Here is a 23758-nt window from a genome sequence, read left to right as displayed (position 1 = left end):
AAGGGGCAGAGTTTCTGTCTCACTTGCTTTTCTCTCCTTGCTGGGACAAAATACCCAGCACCCAAAATTAAGGAAGGAAAGATTTATTTAGCTCAGTTTGTGGAGGTTTCAGTCCATACTTGGCTGGCTCCAAGGCAGAGTGGCACATGGCAGAGGGCAGCAGTTCATGGTGGTACAAAACAGCCAAACAGCAAGAGCAAATGGGGACGAGCAGTGGCAGAGCAGCGGAGGCTCAGGGCAAGCCTCTCCCTCACTTAAATAGCATTCAGGATATCTACCCCAGGCTGGGTATAGCACTCACACTCCTAATACCAGCATTGGATCATGAATTAACCACAAAGTCTAGAAGCCAGAGCCAGTGACGGCATGAGGTTTTGGGGGGACATCTAGGCACAAACCATAACAGTTTCCACCTAGCTGCTCTGAGCTGGGAAGGGTCAGTGCAAGGGAAACATTAAGGTGCCTCCTCTGGAGAGCCACTCTATTGCACCTCAGGTAGAAGTCAAGTTGTACTTTAGCAGTTACGAAGTCTTGGAAAGGCTGATCTGGGGGATCCCAAACAAGGAGTCCAGCACATCTGTCACTGGCTCCATCTGCATGATCACCTGGAGCTTGGCAGCCTCTCCTCCCAAGTATGTCAGTGGGACCTCCAAGAAGGTAGGGGGAACTGCCAGGAGTCTGTGTCTCCTAAAGACAAATAATGAATTCTATGGAACAATGGAGGTTAGGAGTTAGAAAACTGGCTGGAGAAAAGGAATGGGGACTAGAAACAGCTCCCGAGAGACAGGCAGGGTCCTGAATGGATGGCCCTGGATGATGCCATTTCTAAGGTAGTGTTTTTCAGATGTGAGCAGAGAAACTTGAATTTATCACCGAGGCAAATGAATGAATGCTAGGGAGTAGGGAGTGATGAAACTGCTGAGTTTCTGTCTCTCAGGTGCAAAGGCTATCAGCAAAGTTCTTTCTTAGTCTGTAGTCGGATTATGCTAAAAACCCTTGGCTCTGATATCTCAGCAATGCAATGAAGACGGGGCAGTGGGGCAGTATCAAGGTGGAAAGAGAAGTAGGGAGACTCTGGCAGAATCATGCCCCTAAAGCACCAATGGATAAGAAGATGTCTCAGAAGAAACAGAGCACCTACAGAAAAAGGCTAAAAGCAGGAGACCGAGGAAAACTTGAGGGGAGCTGGGAAACTCACAGCCACAGAACAAGCATTGTAAGATGGAAAGTAGCACACGGAGGGTCAGGGAAGGCACCTGGGCCCCATGGCTGCCAGCGTGTGCCCAGGAGAATGCAAAGCAGGAGAAAAGAACACAAGGACAGAAGAACTGTAGGGAGAGTATTAAGCAGATAAAGCCTAGTCTGTGGAGAGGATCACTCACTAGGAAGACCCATGTTGCTGAAAGGGGGCCTGGGTTGGGGAGCTGGAGGGCTGCAGAGCTGCCCCTGCAGGGAGAGGCCAGGCCTGGTGCTGACTTCTTAGTATACATTGTGAAAACAAATATATTTTTAAAATTCCTGTTATAGTAGGTCACACATGAAGAATTAAAAAAAACAAAAAACAAAAAACACTCCAAAACAATATTGATCATATTGCAAAAAAGTATTCATTTGGTGTTACACAGAACAACCCTGTATGTATTATTCAACCACGACTGCTCCTGAGGGCCATCCCAAGCATTTCTTCACCCAAGAAAATGCTCCTTTAGCTTATTCCATTTAGATGGTCCTTTAAATGGAGGAAGAGTAAGAGGTCTAGGAAAATACCACAGATGAGATAAGAAAGCTGAGTCTGGCAAGGGCTGTGGGCTCCACAAAAGGCCTGAACTAGTCTGAGGCAATGCGTGTCTTCTCAGGGACAGGGCTCAGTGTCCACAGAAGCCAACTGAAGAGTCTCACCTAGCTGGTGTCATTAGGCGAGTATGCCAGTATGGAGGTGCACAAACACAGCCACCATGGGAAACGGGGAAGGCCCACAGTGACATTTTAGACATTTGCTCACTGGTTACCAAGTCACAAAGGACAGTTTCAGGGTTAGTTTCTTAGCGCTGTGTGTTTAATTCATAGAAATCAATGACGACAAGCCTAGAGGCCGTGGCACAGCGGGAAATACAGCCATGTGGTTTGTTTCCTCCCAACAGTGACTGCATTTATTATATTTTTCCTTGTGGCATTTGCATTACTCAGTTAGGGATCAGCAGAACTGGCAACCCAGAACTTCTAAGAATTACTATCTGTTTACCACAATCTCCATATTCAAAGAATCAGTAGCATGTTTTGTTTTTAAAATGTGCATTTTCTTTTTATGACTTTGCCTTAAACTGGAAAACCCCATAACTTTAAAACCACAGACAATAGTTCTGACGAGGAACACAGGGCAGCTGACAGGTACCTGGAGAGCTGATGTCAAACATTTATTTTGCCACATGGTCAAAAATCATTCTATCCCATCCGTCCATTTACTGACCCATCTATTCAAGCAGATTAGCTGGCTGCAGACCAATATTCATAACAATACCTTTTAGTATTAAAAAATACCTCAACATAGAGTAAGGATGGATAGCCCACAGACAAGTCAAAGGAGTAAGAAAAACACAGCTCTAAGCCATTTTGCAGAACAATTCTGTGGGTCAATGTGAACAATTATTAAACCCAGATAGTAGTGACAGATGGCATTTAAACACTCTGGCTCTTTGTCAACCATCTGCCCTAAGACTTTCTGTAATGAGTTCATATTTCCTAGGTATTCAGTTTTTGAATAGAAGGCATGTACTTCTTAATGGTATTAGAGAGAACTGGTCAACCTTTCTAATATAGGACAGACTGGAAATCAAAGCTCTTAAACATGTGACTTGCTCCTTGGTTTCTCTGGAGTACCACTGGGGATACAATGCATAAAATATTCCAGAAACAACAAATGACAAATAATAGCATGAGAAGAAATATAGCAGAGTACAAAAATCTCTGGAATCTGGTACACCTGGGCCCAAAGCTGGTTTTCAAGCTTAACAGTTTTGTGCTCCTGAAGCAGTCCTTTGCCTTTCTTGTGCGACAGCTGCAAACCCTGGAGAGCAGTTCTCAGAGGTGGGTTTGATGAGATAAAGCATGTGCGTGTGTGTGTGTGTGTGTGGGAAGCCCAGTACCACACCAGGTGCTAATTCCCTTTGCTTCTTTTCTTTTCTTTTCCCTACGTTATAGAGGAAGATGATACCAAAATCCAAAGCAAACCTTACTCTTCAAAGATTTTAAGTAGAAAGTGATCTCTAAAGAACGTTAATGTTGACTTCTATTCTTCTACCAAAAAAATCTTCATTCCTGAGAATGGTCTTACCATCAGGCTCACCCTCAGTACCCCACACTTCCTCACCACACTCACTGTGGATGTAAATGCCTTGCTTTCTACCAACCCTCAGATGGGAGTCTTGAATACAGTAGTAACTCTGTAAGTTCTTTACAGACCTAAGGAAACACCCTGTTATAGGGTTTCTAACATGTGATATATACTGCTGGGATGATGTGACCAACATTTCTTAATACTTTTAATGTTTATATTCTAATGTGCATTAGGCAAATATATAACTGCCTCAAGCAAATTCCAGATTTTACATACTTGTGTTTAAAGTGAGGCTAAATAAAATAAGTAAATTGATTCACTACGATAAATAAATGAAGTCAATAATAATGTAATTGCTGTAAGAATATAGCAAAGACAATGAAGGAGATAAAAAGATGACAGAATTTGGATATTACTCCCTTAGCATCAAGTAGAAACCCAAAGCAGATTCACAGGATTCTCTAATCTAGAATTAGACTACAGTAGGCCATGTGTAGTGGTGCAGACCTGTAATCCCAGCCCGTGTGTGTGTGTGTGTGTGTGTGTGTGTGTGTGTGTGTCTGAGGCAGGAGAACTGCCAAGGGTTCAAGGCCACCCTGGGCTACATCGTGAGTTCAAGACCAGGCTGAACTGCATAGTGAGGCCTTGTCTCAAAAAGCCAAAAGCCAACCAAACAAACAAAATGATTATCCGATAGTAACGGAGAGTCTGCTCTGAATCTATGGTTTATTAACTTCTTGGCTTAGTCTTAGCCAACACTGAATCAGAAGCTGGATCTAAGTAAAGCTTGGTGTTGGGACTGCAGGACACAATAGGCATAAATAAGAAGCATGCTGTGTTAGGGTTTGGGTTGGGGTTGGGGTTGGGGTTAGGGGAAAAAAAAAAGAAAGGAAGGAAGCATGCTATATCCAAGTATCTGGGTGGTACCACAGGAGATGCCAGACATGAACTAAGTCAGAACAAAAGTCAGATCCCATGGTCACGTTCAAGATCACAGCCACACCATGAACTACCTGGCAAGGCTGTATGGTTCACTTGGACTTGCTTTGTTTCAGTCTTCAAGCACATGGTCATGTTTCTGATATTGCTTCCTCCTCCACACAATTATTTCTCCATTTACTACCTTTGTACAAAACTCCAGAAGAAAGAGTATGTTCTTATGTGTTCATTTTAAGAGGCAGTGGGTCTACCCAACGTTTCATTTTTTCCTGAAAGCAAAGCAAAATATTGCCACTGTAATCAAAGGAATCTTCCTTGAGCCCCTAACAAATGAGTGCCCCTTCTCAGTTCCATTGCGGGGTTGCTGGGAAAAAAGGGTTTCCATAAGTTAGCTAAAAGTAGGGTTTCCATAAGTTAGTTAGCACAATTGGTATTTCAAATTTGTTCCAGCGTATGTAGGACTCTGTAAGACGGGCTGGGAACCTGATTACCGATGACAGTATCACTTCAGTGGACAACAGCTTTTAATGCTTGGAAATAAAATCTGAGATTGTAAATGTATATAAATTCCATAAGTAGGAGACTGTCTATACTTAAAAATACAGCAAGTTCCTTACCAGTAAATTAATGAATATATCTTTTTTCTTTCTTTCTACCCTAAATTTCATCCCTTTTTAAGTATTTTAAAGAAAAAAAGGTATAAAATTTCAAAGCAAGAAAATAGGAGGGCAATAACAGTTAATACATGCACATTGTTATCCTTAAATTAGTTACTCAGAGTACAAGACACTGGCATTTAACTGTATTAAAGAATATTAGCACAAATCATTCTTTTCAATCAACTAAGAGAAATCAGTAACTATTTTAAGTATCTCATATACATTAAACATTTATAAGTTTAAATGTTTTATTTTATTGTTAAAAATTTAAAAAAAAACTTGGGTTTTATCAATTCTGGCTAACATTTAAATCTGTGTTATTGAAAACTGACTACCCTCTCTCCATACCAAAAGATAGGCTCTATCTTTACACTGTGGACAACTCTAGATACTTGCATGCAATTCTAATAAGCATTTCTCTAACCAGCTTTTCGCTGCATAAATTATTCCTTGGATGATCTGACATGACAATCTTAACTCCCATTCTGCGCTACTGATGGTAACTTGCTTCCTATGCTGACCACCAGCCTGCAACCCAATGTGCTGGATGTACGCAACTACCAGAGGCACTTTAAAAACTAAGGATTCCTGGCTCCAGCCCAGGAGTGAATCAGGATCTTAAGGGAGTGGCCTGGGAGCTGCACTTTTGCAGACTGCCCATCCCTGCTGATTCTGTGATGGACCCAGTGGCTCTTGCCCTGAAGGGTGCATGAGGGCAAGCGCAGGGCTTGCTCAAACACAGAACACAGGTTGCTGGCGTCCAGCCCACAGCCTCTCATTCAGCAGGTCTGGGCTGGGGCGGGGAATGTGCGTTTCCACCCAGGGCTCAGCTGATGCTCATGGGCCATCCAGGAACCCGGCTTTCCAAGTCACTTACGTAGCTCATTTGGTGGACCCTGTAGCTGAGCTGAAGGTTAGTTTTTTTTTTTCTTCTTTGCCTTGTAGAAAAAAGCCCCACTAGATTAGAACACAGGAGACTCCTTTTCAAGTTAGATTCCTGCTACTTGTTAGATGCTTGGTGTTAGACAAATTAACCACTCCACACAGTTTATTTTGTAGCATAAAAATTAAAAAAGACAACACAAAGAAAGAGCTTTGGCACTGTACTTGACACTGGAGGCTGCCACTGAACATCTGTGTCCTCTGATGTCCTTACCAGATCCCATCCTACGAGCTACAGATGAGCTTGCCGAGTTCTAGAATGAGTTCCCAAAATTCACTGCACAAAATTTAAGTTTGATGAAACAACAAACAAAATGACTGTTTTTCCTAATGCACTATCACACAGCCACATTTTGAACACAGTATGTCCAGCGGGAATACGCTCAGCTTCCCAACTCACATTTTCCCATGGAAATAAAAATAGAAACGAGAGATTAAGTTTTTTGTTTAATTCTGATGAAGCTGAACTCAGTACCCAGGTAGGAAGCATTTTCCTAGCAGATTTATATTACAGTGTTTGGCTATTTCTTGTGACCTGAAAATCAAACAAATGAATTACAGACTTTCATAGTAGGAGTGACCCTGGACATCATCCACCTCACTGGCCTGGCCTCGAAGTGCTGCTAGAAACATCTCCAGTACATGGTGGTCCAGGTTTTTCTTGGAGAACCACAAACCTCATGTTCTCTTCAGATCACTGTTTAATCACTAGGTTGTTCCCTCTCTGAGCAAATAATCTTTATTTCTTTACCTCCTATGTTCCTTTGCTCCGTTTCTGCCCTCTACCGGGCCCATGTACGTCCAAGCTCTCGTCCACGTGGCAGCACTTATAGCACTGGAAACAGCACGGACATGCCCCTTGCCTCGCTGGGAAGCCTGAACTCTGTTTTCAACAATTCTTCCTGTCAGAATTTCCATGTATTTAACAGCGTTCCTCCCATGGATAAATATCCTTGAGGATAATTTTTTCCCTAAAATATATTATAATATGCTTGGGGTCACCATGTCTTAACACCAAGAAACACAGTGTAAATTGTAACAGCAGCGACCTTTTCCTTCCCCAAGTTTCAAAGAGTACAATGCTTCAGTCACACAAAACTGCACTGGAAAAATGGGTATTTTTCTGAGGAGGACACCAGGAGCAGGTGGCTCCAGACCATGAGCCCAGAGGGAAAATTCTATGTTCCCGATGGAATTACTAAAGATCTGAAAAAGAAAGCATATGTCTTACTTTCTACGAAACATTTCTGCGAATATGCAGCCGACACTCCAGAGATCCACGGGGGTGGCGTAGCTGGACTGGAGCAGGACTTCAGGAGCTCGGTACCACAGTGTGACAACCTGCAAAGGGCAAGCACATCTGCATGTTACTTGGCGACACAGCTGCTGGCCTCAATGACACCCAATCCTGAGTGGTGTAAGGACAAGATGCACTTCACAAAGAATGCCTAGAAATCACCTGGTGACACGACAATAAGCACAGTAGGACTCATCACTCATAAGCCAGGAAAAGACATCCTCCTTGCGTAAGATGGTAAAATGACAAGTTTCGGAATGCAAAGATCCCAAGCCCCCGACCTTACGGCAATTTTTTTCTTACAGGACTTAGAAGATAATACATGGAAATTAGATAATGGCAACAATTCCACCTTGCTTCCAAGGTCAGTATTACTGGAAAATCAAAGACTCCAGAGGCTGATGGATGGTGACTCCAGGGTCACCATCACCAGTCTCCAGAACACTGATGACAAGCCAAAACCATTCTTATCATGACACCTGGGGAATCAGAATAACCCCCTTCCTTGTTGCTCTTTTCAGGAAATAAACAATGGGAAAAACTTCAGCGAGAATGTATAACACAATATTCCTGCCCATGAAAACAGTCGTCCAGAGGAAGAGATTCCCCAACAGAAGGGGCATTCAGTGCAGAGTAACAGCTAACAGGTGAAACAAACATGACTGTGACCACCTCAGCCAGGCTGAGGCCTGAAGATGTTTTTTGTGAAAACTTCACATTTATGAAGTACACGGGACTGAACGCTTCCTTTTTTGGGTGGGGACAGAGAGGCAGATACTCTATGGATATCTGAAATTTGTCAGGTAAAAAATGCACATAAATCTACTACATAAGCATTTCATATTATTCAGATCCTTCTGCCTTTACTGACTTGTCTTCTTATGTTATTACCAACACCTATCTAAGTTTCCTAAAATTCACATTTATGTATTTGGTGCATTATTAGGTGTAGAAACCAAAAACGCTCCAATCAATCTCTTTCTCTTCTTGATGAGACACTGTTTCCTCCACCAAGGGACAGAGTTCATTCATTTTCCATTGACTCTCAGTTGGCCTTAATGACTTGCTTGACCTAGAGAATGTGGTAGAATCAATGTCTCAGGCTACAAGAGTGTGGTCTCAAGAACCCTTGTAACTTGGGCCTTTTCAAACGCTTGCTCTTGAGATGCTGCCTCTTGGGATGCAGTTGCCTTGCCATGAGAAGCCCACAAAAATGTTCTGGTCCACAGTCCCAGCTGAGCTGTCAGCTGAAAGTCATGTGGACGAGCCATCCTGGACAGTCAAAGCCAACTGATTCCCCAGATGAATGCAGCCCTGGCCACTGTCAAGCAGAGCAGAGCTGCTCAGCTGAGTCCAGTCAACTGATGAGAGCATAAACAATGAAATGGTGGTTAAACTTTGTGGTAGTCAGCAATATTATCAGCTACCTTCTTGATCTCATTTAACATGCTTTGCTTTGCATTTACCCACGGCTCAAATTTATTTAAGGGATATCTGTTGATATCAAATGGAAGAATCATGGTGATGTAATAATAGAAATAAAAAAATCCCCACAAACTAACAGAACAAGACTGATGGTCCTCCAGTTATCAGTAAGCTCCAGTATTTCTTTCTAGCCTTGGCTCCCACAATAATTTCACACTCTATGCATGTTAGTCACACACAGACACCACCATCAGTTTTCAACCTTGACCATGAATAGAATCTTTCTTGGGTTTTCAGAAAAACTTCGGTATCTGGACTTTATCCTGATCCCCCCACTGAGCTAGATCTCCATGTGTGGGCCACTTGTTTTTCTTTTCTTTAAAATTCCTCAGGAAACCTTAGGTCTGAGCGCCACTAGATTATACAATCATATATCATAGCTCCTGCTTCCATGCTTTTGTTTACACGGTTCTCCCAGGCTAGGAAACTCTTGTCTCTCTGCTCTGCACATGAAAATTCTACTTATTCTACAAGCCCAATGTGAAAACTATTACTTCTCTGAACTCACTACTAGCTCAAATTCATATCCCCTTCAATGGCTCATTCCTGAAAGTAAGACCTTGTTCCTTATCCGTAATATGTCAGTGTCCAGAACAAGTTTGTATCCATACAATAAAATTTTAACAAATCACAAAAGTAATAATTTTAAGACAATCATTCTTAGAAAAATAACTGGGAAAAATTCAGTGATCAATGATTCCCCAAAGAGAAAAAAGCATTTTTATTAAGGGGAATGTCTACTCATTTTTGGGCTCCAGTTTTTAGTTACATAATTTATCTCTGCTCTATTAATATTTCTAGCTGGAGAAACACTTCTTTGCTCTTCTGACACACAGTAAACAGAAGTGCAGGTGCTAACTGCCTATGTTTCAGCTGAGTGGGTTACAGTCACACAGACACTATGAAGTCACATTTGCCTTCTTACCTCATTTCAGAGTTTAATCCAAACATGGCATTATTTTAAGCTATTCTAAGACAAATGTGATTTCTAATTGGTTATTCATCCAAAAAAATTAAAGGGCTATCTTCATTTTTCATAATTTAGTATGTGATGCCAACACGATCATCAATGTTTAAAAAATAAAAATGAAAATAATATTATGTCTTAGAAGTTCCTTTCAATTTAAAATTTAGTGACCACTCAAAATACAAAATTAATTATCAAATACTTTTAAAAATACCTATTGATAATCACATGACCACTCTCCTTTATTTGGTAAATTAGTAAATTTTCTAATATTACAACATCCCTGAATTATTGCAATAATCACTGCTATCAGTGCATCTTTATGACACTTGAGAACTCTATTTGCTAATATTTATTTAAGATATTTACTCATTGATTAATATTGTCATAAGGGAGATGATAGTTTTGATAATTTTTCCACTTCAATATTACTATAACCTTGTATGTATCTGGTACAAACTTTCTATCTTTCTTATATTCTTGACTTCTATAACAACATAGAAATAATTAGTCCCTCGAAGGTAGAATTTACCCATGAAATTGTCTAGTTCTGAATCTTTGTTAGTAGTGTGTCCTTGTCAAACTTTTGAATTTCTTTAGTCTATTCAGGTTTCATTCTTTTTAAGTCAATTTTGATCAAGAGAAAAGATTTTCTGGGAAAACCCAAACTAGAGTTAAAACAAAAAACAAAACAAAACAAAACAAAAACTCATTGGTTTAAATTTCTTTCTTTTTTTTTTTCTTTTTTTTTGTGGAACCGGGGATTGAACTCAGGCCTTTGTGCTTGCCAGGGAAGCGCTTATTCCACTGAGCCATCTCCCCAGCCCCCAAGGTTTAAATTTCAATGCAGTGTTTCTTATACTTATTTTCATTGTTTTCCTTGGTTATACTGATTTTCTCTTTTTTAAATTTTTTTTCCCTTTGTATATCTGATGGGCTTATCAGAAGTTTAGCTGTATTATTTATTTTTAAAATTTCACACCGTGTTTTATTTCCACTTTGGGAAGGTTACTATTTTATTTTATGGTTTTTTAAATTTCCATTTTTATCCTCTTAAATTGCCCCCTTCTAGTTGAAATTTTACTTTCAATTTTCGTTAATAATAGAATATGTAATCTGTCTTTAATTTTCTCTTTACTACTCAAATGATAACCATTAAAAAACAAAAACAAAACCAAAAAAAAACCTAGTTCTAAGTTCCTGAGAACAAATTTTCCTAGCGGCAAAACTTAAATTCCTTAAAAAAAAATTATAATCTTGTGCCTGTAAAAACTCCTGATGGAAGACTGCCTAGAGCACTTAAGTCACACACAAGCAAAAATTTATTAATCCGTATTTGAGAGCTTTATAAAAGAGTGAACAGTACTGATAAAAATGTTTCCAGGTTTTAGTGCAAGAAGGACGGACAATTAAAAATAAAATTAATTTTTATTAAAAGCTCCTCTATACACTGAATAATTCTACTTGTACTTAAAAACACAGCATAACGGCAAATCTAAATTAAGAACATGTTATGGGAAACAATGAGTATAATACACAAAGACCAACATTTCGCAATCTGTGACAAAGGCATAATGCAGTTGTCTAGTAAGCAAAGATAACAATAGGAACTATGGACAGAGTTTGGTGGTTGGAGCCAGCTGGAACCAAAGCAAATACAATGTTTATTACAACCATTACATGTATGGACAGCCCCTAGAGGTACTGAATGGATTTGGCAACAGGAGGGGTAGCGGAAAGGGGGGAGGAGTTCAAGGATATTTACACAAGCAAATGTATCTGTTTAAACTGCTTTGATCTCAACTCACAATTTTCTGAAGCAGTTCAATAACAAAGTAAGATAAAGGCGAGCCAAGGCCAGCTCTGCCTGAAAATACATATCAGAGTAAACTGGGCTCACTTAATAATCTACTTAACAGTCTTTTATTCATGTACCCTTTCACCAAGGCCCTGAAAAAACTGTTGATCTGATTCAGCAGAGAAGCAGGGTGTGAATGCTGCGCTGGGCGCTGCCTTTTGCCGCTCCAGATGCTCTCTGCCCTGGAGGTGGACCTCTATCTGCCATATGCCTCCAGTTTCTTATTGAGTTTGGCCAATGGGAAGCTTTGGCAGTAGTTCAGAGAGAGGGAGAAGGGAAGGTCAAGTCCTTACTTAACTCCTTGATTTCCTCTAGCAAGTTGTCTCTAGCAGGATCCCTTGTCATCACACTGCCACGTCCACCTCAGGCAGTGTGCTTTCCTTTACTGTTTCCCTCTGGATTTCAGTAGCTGCTCCCTTTTGTCCCTTTGAGCCTGGGAATGCTAACAGCGTGGCTGCCACTGTGAGTCAAGGTAGGGCTCTGTCCTGAGTCCCCTACACCTACGTCTCTGTTAAGTCCTGTTTTAGACCTTGAATTACGTGATTATACTGAAAGTCATACAAAGTATTTCCTGTTGGGCACTCATTAACACCCAGGGTGGCCAGATGAAGACACTAGCACAGGTGAGGGTTTCTCCAACCCTCAGTTGTCTTGCACGCCAAAGGCGGACATCAGAATTGGGTGACCTGTCAGGTGCTCCGTTACCACTCCAAGAGTCACTCGGGAACATGGCAGTAGTAACGGAAGGGTTACAAATGTCTATACCCTACAAACTCAGGAATTCTAGGCCTGCCTTCACTTGCTGCTCTTCCTTTGGTTTTGTCATTCCTACAAACTGTAGAGTAGGGTGCTATCCTCCTTTTGTTCCATTTCAGGTCTCAAATGCAAACAGGTGTAGACCATGGTTTTTGAAAGTATGGATGAACTCTTGGCATACTTCAAAACCTTTATATTGTCAAAGTGAAGGATTTCAAAGTTGTATCTGTGTATTTGGTTATCAACACAAACTCTCTAATGTATGCTTTTTGCCCTACAGAAAACCGGTATGGTTTTGTGAAGTGAAAATGAAAACTAGTAATCATTTCACTGACTTTTCATGAAGCGTCATAAAAGATCCAGTTATTTAAAATTATAATTTAGGGGCTGGGGAGATAGCTTGGTGGCCTAAGTACCTGCCTGGCAAGCACAAGGCCTGGGTTTGATTCCCAGTACCATATGCCATGCTGGCCCCAGAGCCCTAGGTAATCCCAGAGTTGGGGAGGATGAGACAGGAGGATCACTACGAGTTTGCGCTGCATAGTAAGACCCTGTACCATATAAATAAATGATTTAAATAAAATAAAATTTTAATTAACAACAAAATTTAGATTAACAATATTAGAATCAGAATTCAAATTCTGCCTAGTAATCTTATAAGACCAGTTGCAAGGAAACTATCAAAGTGGTAAATACCAACACAAGTTTAACATACAAAGTACTTTGCAACAAATAAAATGGAATCATCTCAGATTCATTATTTTGCAATCTAAGGGTCAGAAGGAAATGTCTTGACACATGAGAAAAAATGGTCTTGGTTTAAGATGAGATTCTTGGAGCGTGGAGAGTGTGTCAGTAACTCCGTCTCTGTGCTAATATATTCGTTATCAGTGGAAAGGCTGATTTTCTTTTCCTGGTCCTATAGCTGCCCTGGCTGACTTGGGGCCAAAGCTGCCATTCTGTGTGCTGACTTCCTGTCACCTGGCTGTCACTTATATGGTTATGCCTGTGGGATACCTTTTCCCTAAGACTCTGCAGGTCCAGATTCTACTAATTTTCATGGTTTTGCTCATATTGTCTCTTACGGTAAGACTTTCCTGATCTCCCAGTTGAAGTCACACCTTTCTTTTGAACTTGATCAGACTTTCATTACAGTCATTTGATTCATTTGCCACAATACGTATGGTGTCATACAGAAGTGACAGCAAACCTTTAGAACTTTCAGTGGTGACAGCCAGTGCAGTACACATAACATAGGTTCACCTCCCCTCTCATAGAGCGAAGTAGCTCAGCAATTATATGACTAAATACAGGAATGAACCACAAAAATTGTGGTAGAGTTGATGATTAACAGAGGTAATCCCCTAGCTTGAAGATTATAGGACAGTGTTGTCTAATAATTCAGTACCTTTCAATACTCATGTATCTTTAACTAAAGAACTAGACTTATGGAAGGGCTGGTGTTGCAACTATTCAATTCAGAAGATGTATAAAAGGATGCACTGGGTAATAACTATCACAGGGAAAATGAGTTGAGATGAGTGACCCTTCTAAGTAGACACAGTGATATCTTGGGGAAAAGAGGGGCAACTTCCACTAAAAGTTGAACAGAGCAGTGAAGTTCAGAGATCCATGCTTCCTTCTTTCTGTAATGCCAGTGATACTTACTTTCTCTCATTAATGTGCAAGTGGATCAATGCAAAACAGGTGAATCTCAGACAACAAGTCTTTAAAGGCAAAATGAGCTTCAATTAGGTTCCTCATGTGAGTGCACACTCTTCGGTAGGGACCATAACAGCAGTGAACAGTGTGGTCACACGTTAGAAAGAGAAACAGGCAAAAATGAGTCGGCTGAAGGACAAGTGGGGACGGAGGCACTGTGACGTGATTCAAGCACACAACAGTACGGTACTGCCCTAGGCTTCCTCTCCGCTTTGACCTCCACAAATAATTGCTTTCTCCCAAGTGACATCTTCTATATATCTATGTCTGTGTCTATATCACAATCCCTAGATGTACACCACATGCAGCTGTGCTCCAGGTCCACACTGTACCCATGCCAGGTGTGGTGATACGCCCATGCAATTCCAGCCACTTGGGAGGTTGGGGTAGAAGGACAGTGAATTTGAGATCTGGGCACCACAGTGAGACTCCATGTCAACAACAGTGCCATTGTCCCCCCTTCCCCCAACATATCCAGAACTCTGCAGAGTATCTGAGCCCAACTGCTACTCTGTTGTGGATGTGGCCACTTAAGCCTTCCATAGGAACCTCAAACTCAAATGCATTCCTCGCCTTTCCACTTGAACTTGCTTCTCTTCTTGTACTGAGTCTCTCTGTAAGCAAGATCACCAACTATCAAGGTTCCCTGTCCATCTCCCTGAGCACTGAAGCTACCACACCTGGTATACTGTGAACCCTCCTTCTCCCCAGTGAACCCAACAGCGTTCTCTCAGGGCTTTCCCTGCCAGTCTGTCTTCTTCCACTTTGACTTTTCAAGTGCACTTTCCTGCTCAAAATCCTTCCTCCATTTTCCAGATCTTTCAGGATCAACATTAAGTCTGGCACACCCACACCACACCACACTCATGATCTGGCTTCCATATGCCCTGGCTTCACTGCATGCTCCTTCTTTACATAAAGTTTGTCTTTACTTGCTCAGAGGCTTCAAGATTTCCAAATATGTCATTCACTGTGGCCTTCTTACACGCTGATGCCTTTCCCTACGTCCTCCTCATCACCCATTCTTAATTCTTGTGAATCTTGCTCTGCCTAGTCCTTCCAAACATACGTGATCCACAGGACCTACTGCATGATATCTCTTCTACTCTGTCTTACAGCCTATTACACCCAAGCCCAGGCTTTTGGGGTTAGAAACTATTTCTGGCTGAACTTTTCAACATCAGCAACTTGAACGGCATTGTATATACAACAAGCATAAAATAAATACATATCCCAACAAATGTATGTGTAGCTAGAAGATGGAAGAATGAGAGGTTCCAGTGTTAGGGAGAACACAGGGCAGGACACATAGTTCCTATAACCTGGGAAACAGACCATGCTGGGGTCCCCACACCCAGGCCAGACATTCTGAGAATCTACCTCCACTAACTTTAGCCAACATGACTTCTTGATGAAAGTTCCAGACCACTTAATTGTTATAAAGTGAAGTTTTAAACTGTCTAAAGGATCCATGTTTTCCTTCATGCTGCACGGTTTAAATTTCATTTTGAACTCTGCAACTTAAAATAGTTACCCTGGCTAAATGTCTATTATGTTTCAACTAACAAACTCATTCTTTTTGTAGAAGTACAGTATAGCATAGTTTTGATTTTGACACTAAACACTCACTCACTCACTTGATCTTTCTCGGCCTTCATCATAGAAACCAAGAAAATATTTTTAGACATTCCTTTAACCTGTACAGCTAAGTAGAAATAAAAACCATTCTGAAAACAAAGGATATGGCAGACTGCACAGCTCATCATTTTCTCTTAAAGGTTATTTTGACTCTTTTAAGAGAATCTAGATACTTAAGGAGGGCACATAATTACTTAGACTTATAAAAATTAAAAAACAGATCTTTTCGTTATGTAAATAGCAAAACGCCCTTTAAAAGCTCTGCCTGCTTTCTCCATGGTCACTATGATCGTTTTCACGCAGGCAACATGCAAAGCTATGAGACGAGTCCTAGTAGATTACATAGATAGTATAAGTAAAAAGGGAAATGGAAGTGCAGCTCTGAGATCCAAGTTAAGGCACACAGTGTCTTGAAGGCATGCAAATTCTGTGGGCACTATCTTCCTTAAGTGGAAGGACTTGGAACTCCTCAGCTGAAAAGACCTACCAAGGAACGGGTCATTCTGTGGCATTTACTCGCTCCACATTTTCTCATACCTGCCTCCACCTAAAAACGTTCACAGAGATGAATACAGGAAAAGAAAATGAGTCGTACACTTTCCAACAAACCTGGGATACCCAAAACAAATTTAAAGTACAGAAGGCTCTGGTGTTACCACTATATTTTGTTTCTGCTCTAAAGGCAAGAAGTACAGAAAACACGCTTGTGAAGATGAGGATGTTTCCCGATTTACACTTAGCAAGATTAAAACTATAAACCCAAAAGGGGAAGGATATAACTGACAGAAGGACTCAGACTGCAGCCTTAGGAATTTGGGTTAGACCAACGGAAGTATTTCCTGACAAGAACTTAAATAGCAGACTGGGTTATGGTGAGATTTTGTGATCTTTTTTCCTAAGACTTTATTTTTAATCTCATCTGAAGATAAAGAAGTGGGCTAGAGAAAGAAAACATCTGTAAAGCACAGAAGATGTAAAGTATTGTGCTGAATGGTCCACCTATTACATTTTACATAATCTTCAGTTTCATGCGACGAGGTGAGTGTCTGACTCCTGCTTTTACACTTAAGGCAGAGGCCACTCAGAGAAGTACAGCACCAATCAGTTAGTAAATGGCACGACCTAGAATTAAAAGAGTGCTTATTTGACTCAGGTTTATTCTTCTTGTGGAATCTAAACGGTTTAGGTCTTTCTTCCTCCCTATGGTCTTCAGCCTAACTGTAATAAAATATTTGTTATTTAACAATAAATCAACATTTCTACAACAGCATAGGTTTACCAAAACATCAAGAACTAAAGAAAATGCTCTTCTAGGAGAACAGTGTCCTAAAGAATTTCACCAAGTGGGCCACCAGTTGGGAGATCAGGGTAGTAGATGGGGCAAACAGCTGACAGAGATGGAGGTCAGGGCAACTTTATCTACCCACAATGCTCTGCGCAGGGCCAGAAGCCTGGTACTGTGTGCATGGGCATGTTTGTTGTTCCTCTAGGACACCCCTTTGCTGCAGTCCAGGGCACTGTACTTTCTCCTGACCTGTTCTGCTTTTGTATTCTTCTGTCTCTGCAAATGAAAGAATCCTCTCACCAGTTTCACAACTCAGATTTGTCAAAATCATCCCTCACCCATTTACATCAACTTAGTATATATAGAAAAAGTACACAAATGCAGAGAAGGACAGCCAGGAAACTAGAAAGAAAATGCAGTCTGGGATCTTGTGTACTATTATCTACCATCTTATAAAGGTTTCAAGCAAAAAAGAACAAAAAAGTCACATCACTAGGATTCATAATTTTTCAGGTTTGAACTTAGTTTAAATGCATGAGTACCATGATGTATCCCTGCATTTAGTTATCTAATTTCAAATCTAATGTATTTAAAATTTAAATTCATTTCATATATGGTCTAAAGTATCACTAAGAAGGAACATAGTTCTGTTAATTAAAAAAATTACAGAATACATAAAAATCACTTGCTCTTAGTGAGCCACAGGGCTTCTCTTAAATTGTCTCAGTTTCTAGGAAGAACCACACTCATACCAAGGACTTCATAAAGTATTTCTAGGTACATCCGCTATTAGGAGAGGGTCATGTGTGAACATAAAAACCAGCGGAAGGTTTCTCACCTAAACTCTGGGCCTCATGCTGCATGTATGTTAAGGCCTGGGTAGCTGCTGCCTGCAAACACAACTTGAAAGGAAAAGTAACCTTTACATTTGGGTAAAACTTGGCTTTTACCTCAGAACTAATTCAAAGAAACCCTACCTTCCCATTTATAAACATTTCAAAGAATGCTGCTGCTTTCTAGAAATCTGTTGCCACATTTCTCTCTGAAGAGTTCATTTAGTCATCTTTCCAGCTGTATTAGGCCCATATTCACCCAGACAAGGAATGTAAACACGGGGACCATGGCAGATTGCTGGGGGTGGCAACAGGACAATACACCTCGGGCATGTGGTACCACTTTCCCTTGTAGAGAGCAAACCATAGATAAGAAACGGTTATCTTCATTTACTCAGTAAACATTTGCGGGTGCGACTCGGTGGCTGACATTTAGTACTGGTACTTACTACGGTATGCTTCTGCCCTCATGGGGTTTACGGTCAGACCAAAAAATGTGGTGGGGAAGATAGGAAGGGATACTACTATATGTTTAAGACAAGCATGTAGAGTCTGCAAAGTTCTTCATCTAACTTCAAAAAGAAGTAAGTGCAAAGTGATTCTTGCAATATTTTCCATTAATGAAGACACTTCCAATCCAAGAGGAGCCTGAAGGTTAGGGAACCCAGCTGATGGTGTACGCGCCTGTCTCCCAAAGGGAGTTTAGGGTATGCCAAGAAGTGTCATATGAAACTTGACTCTAAACAAAAAAATTTAGGGCTATGCTGAGTTTTTTGTCTTTCAGATCACTACACACTGATGTATTAAAAGCTCTGAGAAGTTCTGCAGTTAAAAAAGAAACCTAGTAAACTCAGTATTTATCAAGCCTAATGATTTTTCTCTTGTCATAACATCTGTTACTACTCTACAGAATTTGTATTCTTAGCACTACTCAATGACAGCGTAACCTGGGAAGTAACTTGAGGTAAGTTTTGGAAAGTAACCTGGGAAGAAGTAACTTGAGGTAAGTTTTGGAAAGTACCTGTGCACGCATTTTAATGTTATCTAGTGCAGACCTGAAGAAAAAGAATAAGACTGTCTTACTTTAAAAGTAACTAGCTGGGGAGGTAGCTCAGTAGGAGAACACTTGCCTAGCAATGAGACCCTAAACATCAGAGGAAAAAAAAATTGAAACAATATATAAGTGAAAATCTGGCTTACATTAAAAAAAAAATCAAAGCACAAAATGCAAATGAAAGTTACACAGTATCCTTCAGAGCTTTGGTAAAACCATTATGGCATCAATTACCAGTATGTATTATTACAGATGTAGGTTGTAGGGACATATGCCTTATTTAATTTCAATTACTTCTCCATGGTAAAGGAATGTAGAAAAAAATCTAATTACTTAAATTTTCTTGCTGTTTGTAGACTATTTGTGAAGACATTCCTAGTTTAATGTTGAAATTGACAAACATTTTCTGGGCAACTAATTCACCATAACAGGGGGGTGAGATTATAAGGACAAATAATAAGTTGTGCTTGTGCAAGAGTCTATGGCCTAGTGAGACAAACAGAACAAGAAATAACATTTACACAGTGAGGGCTGAACTATAATAAAGCACTAAGAAAGTGCTATTGAAGCATAGATGACCTTATTAAACAACGGGTAATGATTTAATGCTCCTACAATAAAGCACACATAATTTGTCTATATATAATAACAGCATAGGTGCAATCAAGAAAGTAATAAATATTTACTGAGCACCTACTATACACAGTAAATCTGCATACCAGACTTTCTTTCTTCTTTTTCTTTCTTTTTTGTTTTTACATATTTAGTACAGGGCCTAAAAGGTCTCACTACACAGACTGGAGTCGCAGTGATCCTCCTGCTTTCAGCCTCCCAAGCCCTGGGATTACTGGCGTGCACCACCACGCCCAGTCTCAACTGTAGGCTCAGTGTGCGCCGGGGGTGGGGCTGGTAAGGCACGGTAGGGATTGAACCATGGTCCCTATGTTTGCCTAAGCAGGTGCTTTAATCCACTGAGCTACCTGGCCAGCCCTCAGACTTAATTATCAAATCACGACTAGTCTCAACAATTTCAAGCTGTTCTTGAAAGGAATATAAAAGAACAGATTCTTAGGCAATTTTATATCTAGGATTAGAGGTAGCCAAAGAAAAGTTTGATTTTATACTATGGAAAAAGTCTAAGGCAAAGAACATCAAAATCAAGCAATCCCTGGGATTCATAATCAAAACTGTATTTTATATACTTTCATTTCACAGTTAGAGCCAGCAGAGGGAGTAAACCGCTTCCCCAAAAAAGCCTCAAGTATGTATAGAGAAATGTAAGTCTGCTTAAGTAAAGAAGGCTTTTGACATAAGAGAAAGCTGGAATGCAGAGACATACATTTCAAATTGGGGAAAGTAATTTAACTGTACTTTGGAAATTTGTTAAATATAAATGTAAGAGAGTAACACAATCACTGACTAAACTGCAAGATTCCATCTTCTTGCTCCAACAAGAAAGTCTATCAAACAGGTCCTGCAGAAAATCTAACTAATTAGCATTAATAGGAAGGAATGTCAATAGAGCATCTGCTAATTAGCCAGAGCTACCAAGGGCTCATTGCATTTCACACCACAGATAAACACAACACTTACACATTTCTTCTCGAATTTCTAAGATTAAGAAGTTGCTACAAAGAGAAGCAAGGCTTATTCCTGGGCCCCCAAATTCCTTGTGATTATATATAATATATATACATATATATATATATATATGTATATTTTTAAAGACAGCTATATAGAACTAACCCTTTTTAATACTTTTCCTCATGTAGAGTATTGTGTGATAAAGTTTTATAAACCAAGAGCAAACATTCTGACTGACTTCATCTTGGGTATTGTATTGTCATTGTTCTTTATTGGGTTGGGAATAGTCTCTCTGGACATACTGGGTGCTGTCTCAAGAGCCACAAGTTCTTTCAGCCTCTACCACCCAGCAACAGAGGAATGATGAATTCCATAGCATGACTCTTCACAATCAGCTCTGCCGGAGCATCATCTTTGTTGTTAGTTTTTCTTGAGGGATCAACTCTCAGGCCTGTTTTCCCATTTTACTATTATTCTGTTTCCTAATTCATTCATTTATGTTTTAAACATTTCCAGTCTTCTAATTACAAAGATACCTTTTAATGAATTTATCATCATATACTTTAAAAATGTTTTCACTTTTCATGAGTATATATAATATCAGTATTTAAAAAAAAATAAATACAATAGATTCTTGTTGAAAAGAATTCCCTTCTTTGGACTGACGCCCTTTCTTTTACATTCAGTTTTTCTCATGTAGTTGTAACAGCATTTACTTTAGTGCTCTGAATTAGCCTCCGTGAATAACTTTGGTCATACTGCGGGCTTTGATGTAGAGTGCACTGTTGTAAAGTGTTAAATAGGCAAAAGAAAAAAAGGAGATTCTACAAAGTTGTGAGAAATTTAGAGTGAAACTGAGGTGTGGCCAGTTGTGAAGTGCCACGGTTGAAGTGTCAGGCACTGGTACCTCGGGAACAAGCCAAGCCAAGTCTTCACGTGAACAATGCTCAGTGTACGAAGTGTCTGCTCAGAACCACTTTGTGGTCTTCTCCCTGCTAAGCTATGTCCCCTAAAGAAACATCAGCCATTGATTAATCTCATCTTTGGTCACATGGTGAACATCACGTGGTATAGGTACTACAGGACTAGACAAATTATAGGAAGAAATTTTGGTCTGAAGTTTGGAGCCCTGTGTTTTCACTTCTCACACATTCATATGTATTTATTATAAATATTCCCTGTGTATTTAATACCTCATAGAAAAGCTATTTCTCTCAAACTTTTCCTACTCTTAATCTGTTGTTCCTTAGAATTTATTCTTCCATTTTGGGGGACATGAACTTGGCATGTTGGTATGTCTAGATTGGGATTTAGATTTACTACCCCTGTATCTCTGGAGCTTTATTTTTCCTCAATTATAAAAGCAAAAGTCTCTTTGAATTATTTCAAAGGTCCTTTTAATCCCAGGCACCTATAAGTAAAAATAAATTCTACATGATCAGGGATACCACCTGGACATTATACTGTGGACCAACATATGATGTCAGTGACATTGTTTACAGAAACTTGACATTTTTAAAGAAATGGAACTCTGACCAACAAGAAAACTGAAAGGACGTTCGTAACTCAAGAGAATCTGTGATTTCAATTTCATGATGCAAAACTGGAATTTCAAGAGACACTGTGAAGAACCCTTTGGAATCATTTAGACTGAGAACCAAGGCCATATACCTCTGTCCTTACCCACTTATAGGCTGGAAAGCAATTGTGTCTGTCTGTGCAGCAGGGTAGTGGCTGGGACCCATTTCATATTCTTTTCAGAATTAGGTACTGTTCAACAGGAATGTGTAGTGACTGGGTGCACTTTCTGTAGCCAAATTTATTACAAATTTATTACATAATATGCTCACAGTAGCCATTTCAAAAGACAAGACTAAGATGGTGTATATATACCCCTGAAATACAGTCATTTCTAAAAATACAGATCATAGCAAAAAAGGAATGGTACAGGGTATAACGGCTCTGCCTCTCGCTACTGTGGCATGTGACTCTATCAAAGCGAATTACCAGTTCCTACCCTCAGAACTCACTGCAGGAGGGCTGTGGTGTAGTGCAGTGGTGCAGCACATGCCTAGCATGCTTGAGGCCTAAGTTTATGCCCTGCACACACCTAAGGGGGAAATACCATGTCAAAACACTGAAATTGCATAAATTAATTAGAGGCAGAAGAAACTTCACCCCCTTACAACATATTAAAAGGTTTAAGAAAGTTGAGCTGCCTATAACATCTCTGGAAATTCATTCAGTTCTCATGCAACTGAATGAATGAAGAGTTACTATGATAATCAATTATGTTAATAACAGATTTTTGAAAAAATCAGGCATAAATATTAGCAAAAATTGCCTGAACCATGTTGATTTAAATGGTTTTTTTAAAATAATTTTTATTTATTTGAGAGAGAGAGAGAGAGAGAGAGAGAGAGAGAGAGAGAGAGAGTGTGTGGTGTGTGTGTGTGGCCAGATCAGCCCACCAGGAGGTGGGGTGGGGGATTGAACCGCGGTCCCTGTGCTTTGCTAAGCTTGTTCTAAGTAGGTGCTTTAGACCACTGAGCCATCTCTCCAGCCCCCTAACTACCTATATCTTTAATATTATCATATTTTAATGCCATATCATCTACTTTCTATTTTTCATTTATTCTCTATCAAATAATTTAGAAGATTTTTTGTGGGCTTAGTTCTTTATGTTTTAGCATTTTTATAGTTATATTTATTTATTTAATAAAGTTCATTAGAATATTAAAATTGACAGGATTGATTGTTTCAATTCTTTATATGTTCTAGATGTAATTCTTTTGTCTGAGGAACAATTGAATAATTTTTTTCTCCACTCTATGGGTTGTCTTTTCATTCTGTCAGTGATTTCTTTTGTTGTGCAAAAGCTATTTAATAGGATTATATCCCTGTTATTGATTCTTTGTATTAGTTTGTGTGTCATTGGGGTTTTGTTCATGAAAACCTTGCCTACATCTGTGTCCTCAAGAGTTCTGCCTATTCTCTCTGCCAGGAGACTTAGTGTTTCTATCTTAACATTTAGATCTCTGATCCATTTTGCCTTTAGTCTAGTACATGGTGAGAGCGTTGGGTCTAGTTTTAGACATTGGAATGTGGAGAGCCAGTTTTCCCAGAACCTTTTATTACAGAGGTTGTCGCTCTTCCAGAGAGGGTGTTTGGCTCCCTTGTCAGACATAAGATGGCTGAGTGTGCTTCAAGTTGTTTCTGCCTCTTTAATCTGTTCCATGGATTCTTGAAAGTGAGATGCTGAGATGAATACATGTTTCTCAGATGAAGAAATACAAATGACAAATAAATATATGAAAAATGTTCAGTATCATTGGTCATTTGAAGAGTAAAACACTGAGATTCTGTCTTACCCCCAAAAGAACAGCTTTCATCAAGAATCAACTG

General features: G+C 39.8%; 1 protein-coding gene across 3 annotated transcripts in view; it reads right to left on the bottom strand.

The window, feature by feature from the left end:
* Positions 1-23758, bottom strand: part of Cdk6 (cyclin dependent kinase 6) — a 224165-nt gene that overhangs the window by 59709 nt on the left and 140698 nt on the right. For all 3 annotated transcript variants that reach the window (XM_004646242.2, XM_023706513.1, XM_004646241.2), the window contains exon 5: positions 7106-7215. In XM_004646242.2, the coding sequence (XP_004646299.1) occupies positions 7106-7215 (110 nt within the window). The remainder of the gene's footprint in view (positions 1-7105; positions 7216-23758) is intronic.

Source organism: Octodon degus, unplaced genomic scaffold (genome assembly GCF_000260255.1).
Source record: "Octodon degus isolate 3935 unplaced genomic scaffold, OctDeg1.0 scaffold00262, whole genome shotgun sequence".
NCBI lineage: Eukaryota > Metazoa > Chordata > Mammalia > Rodentia > Octodontidae > Octodon > Octodon degus.
This window is presented reverse-complemented; position numbering and strand designations above follow the sequence as displayed.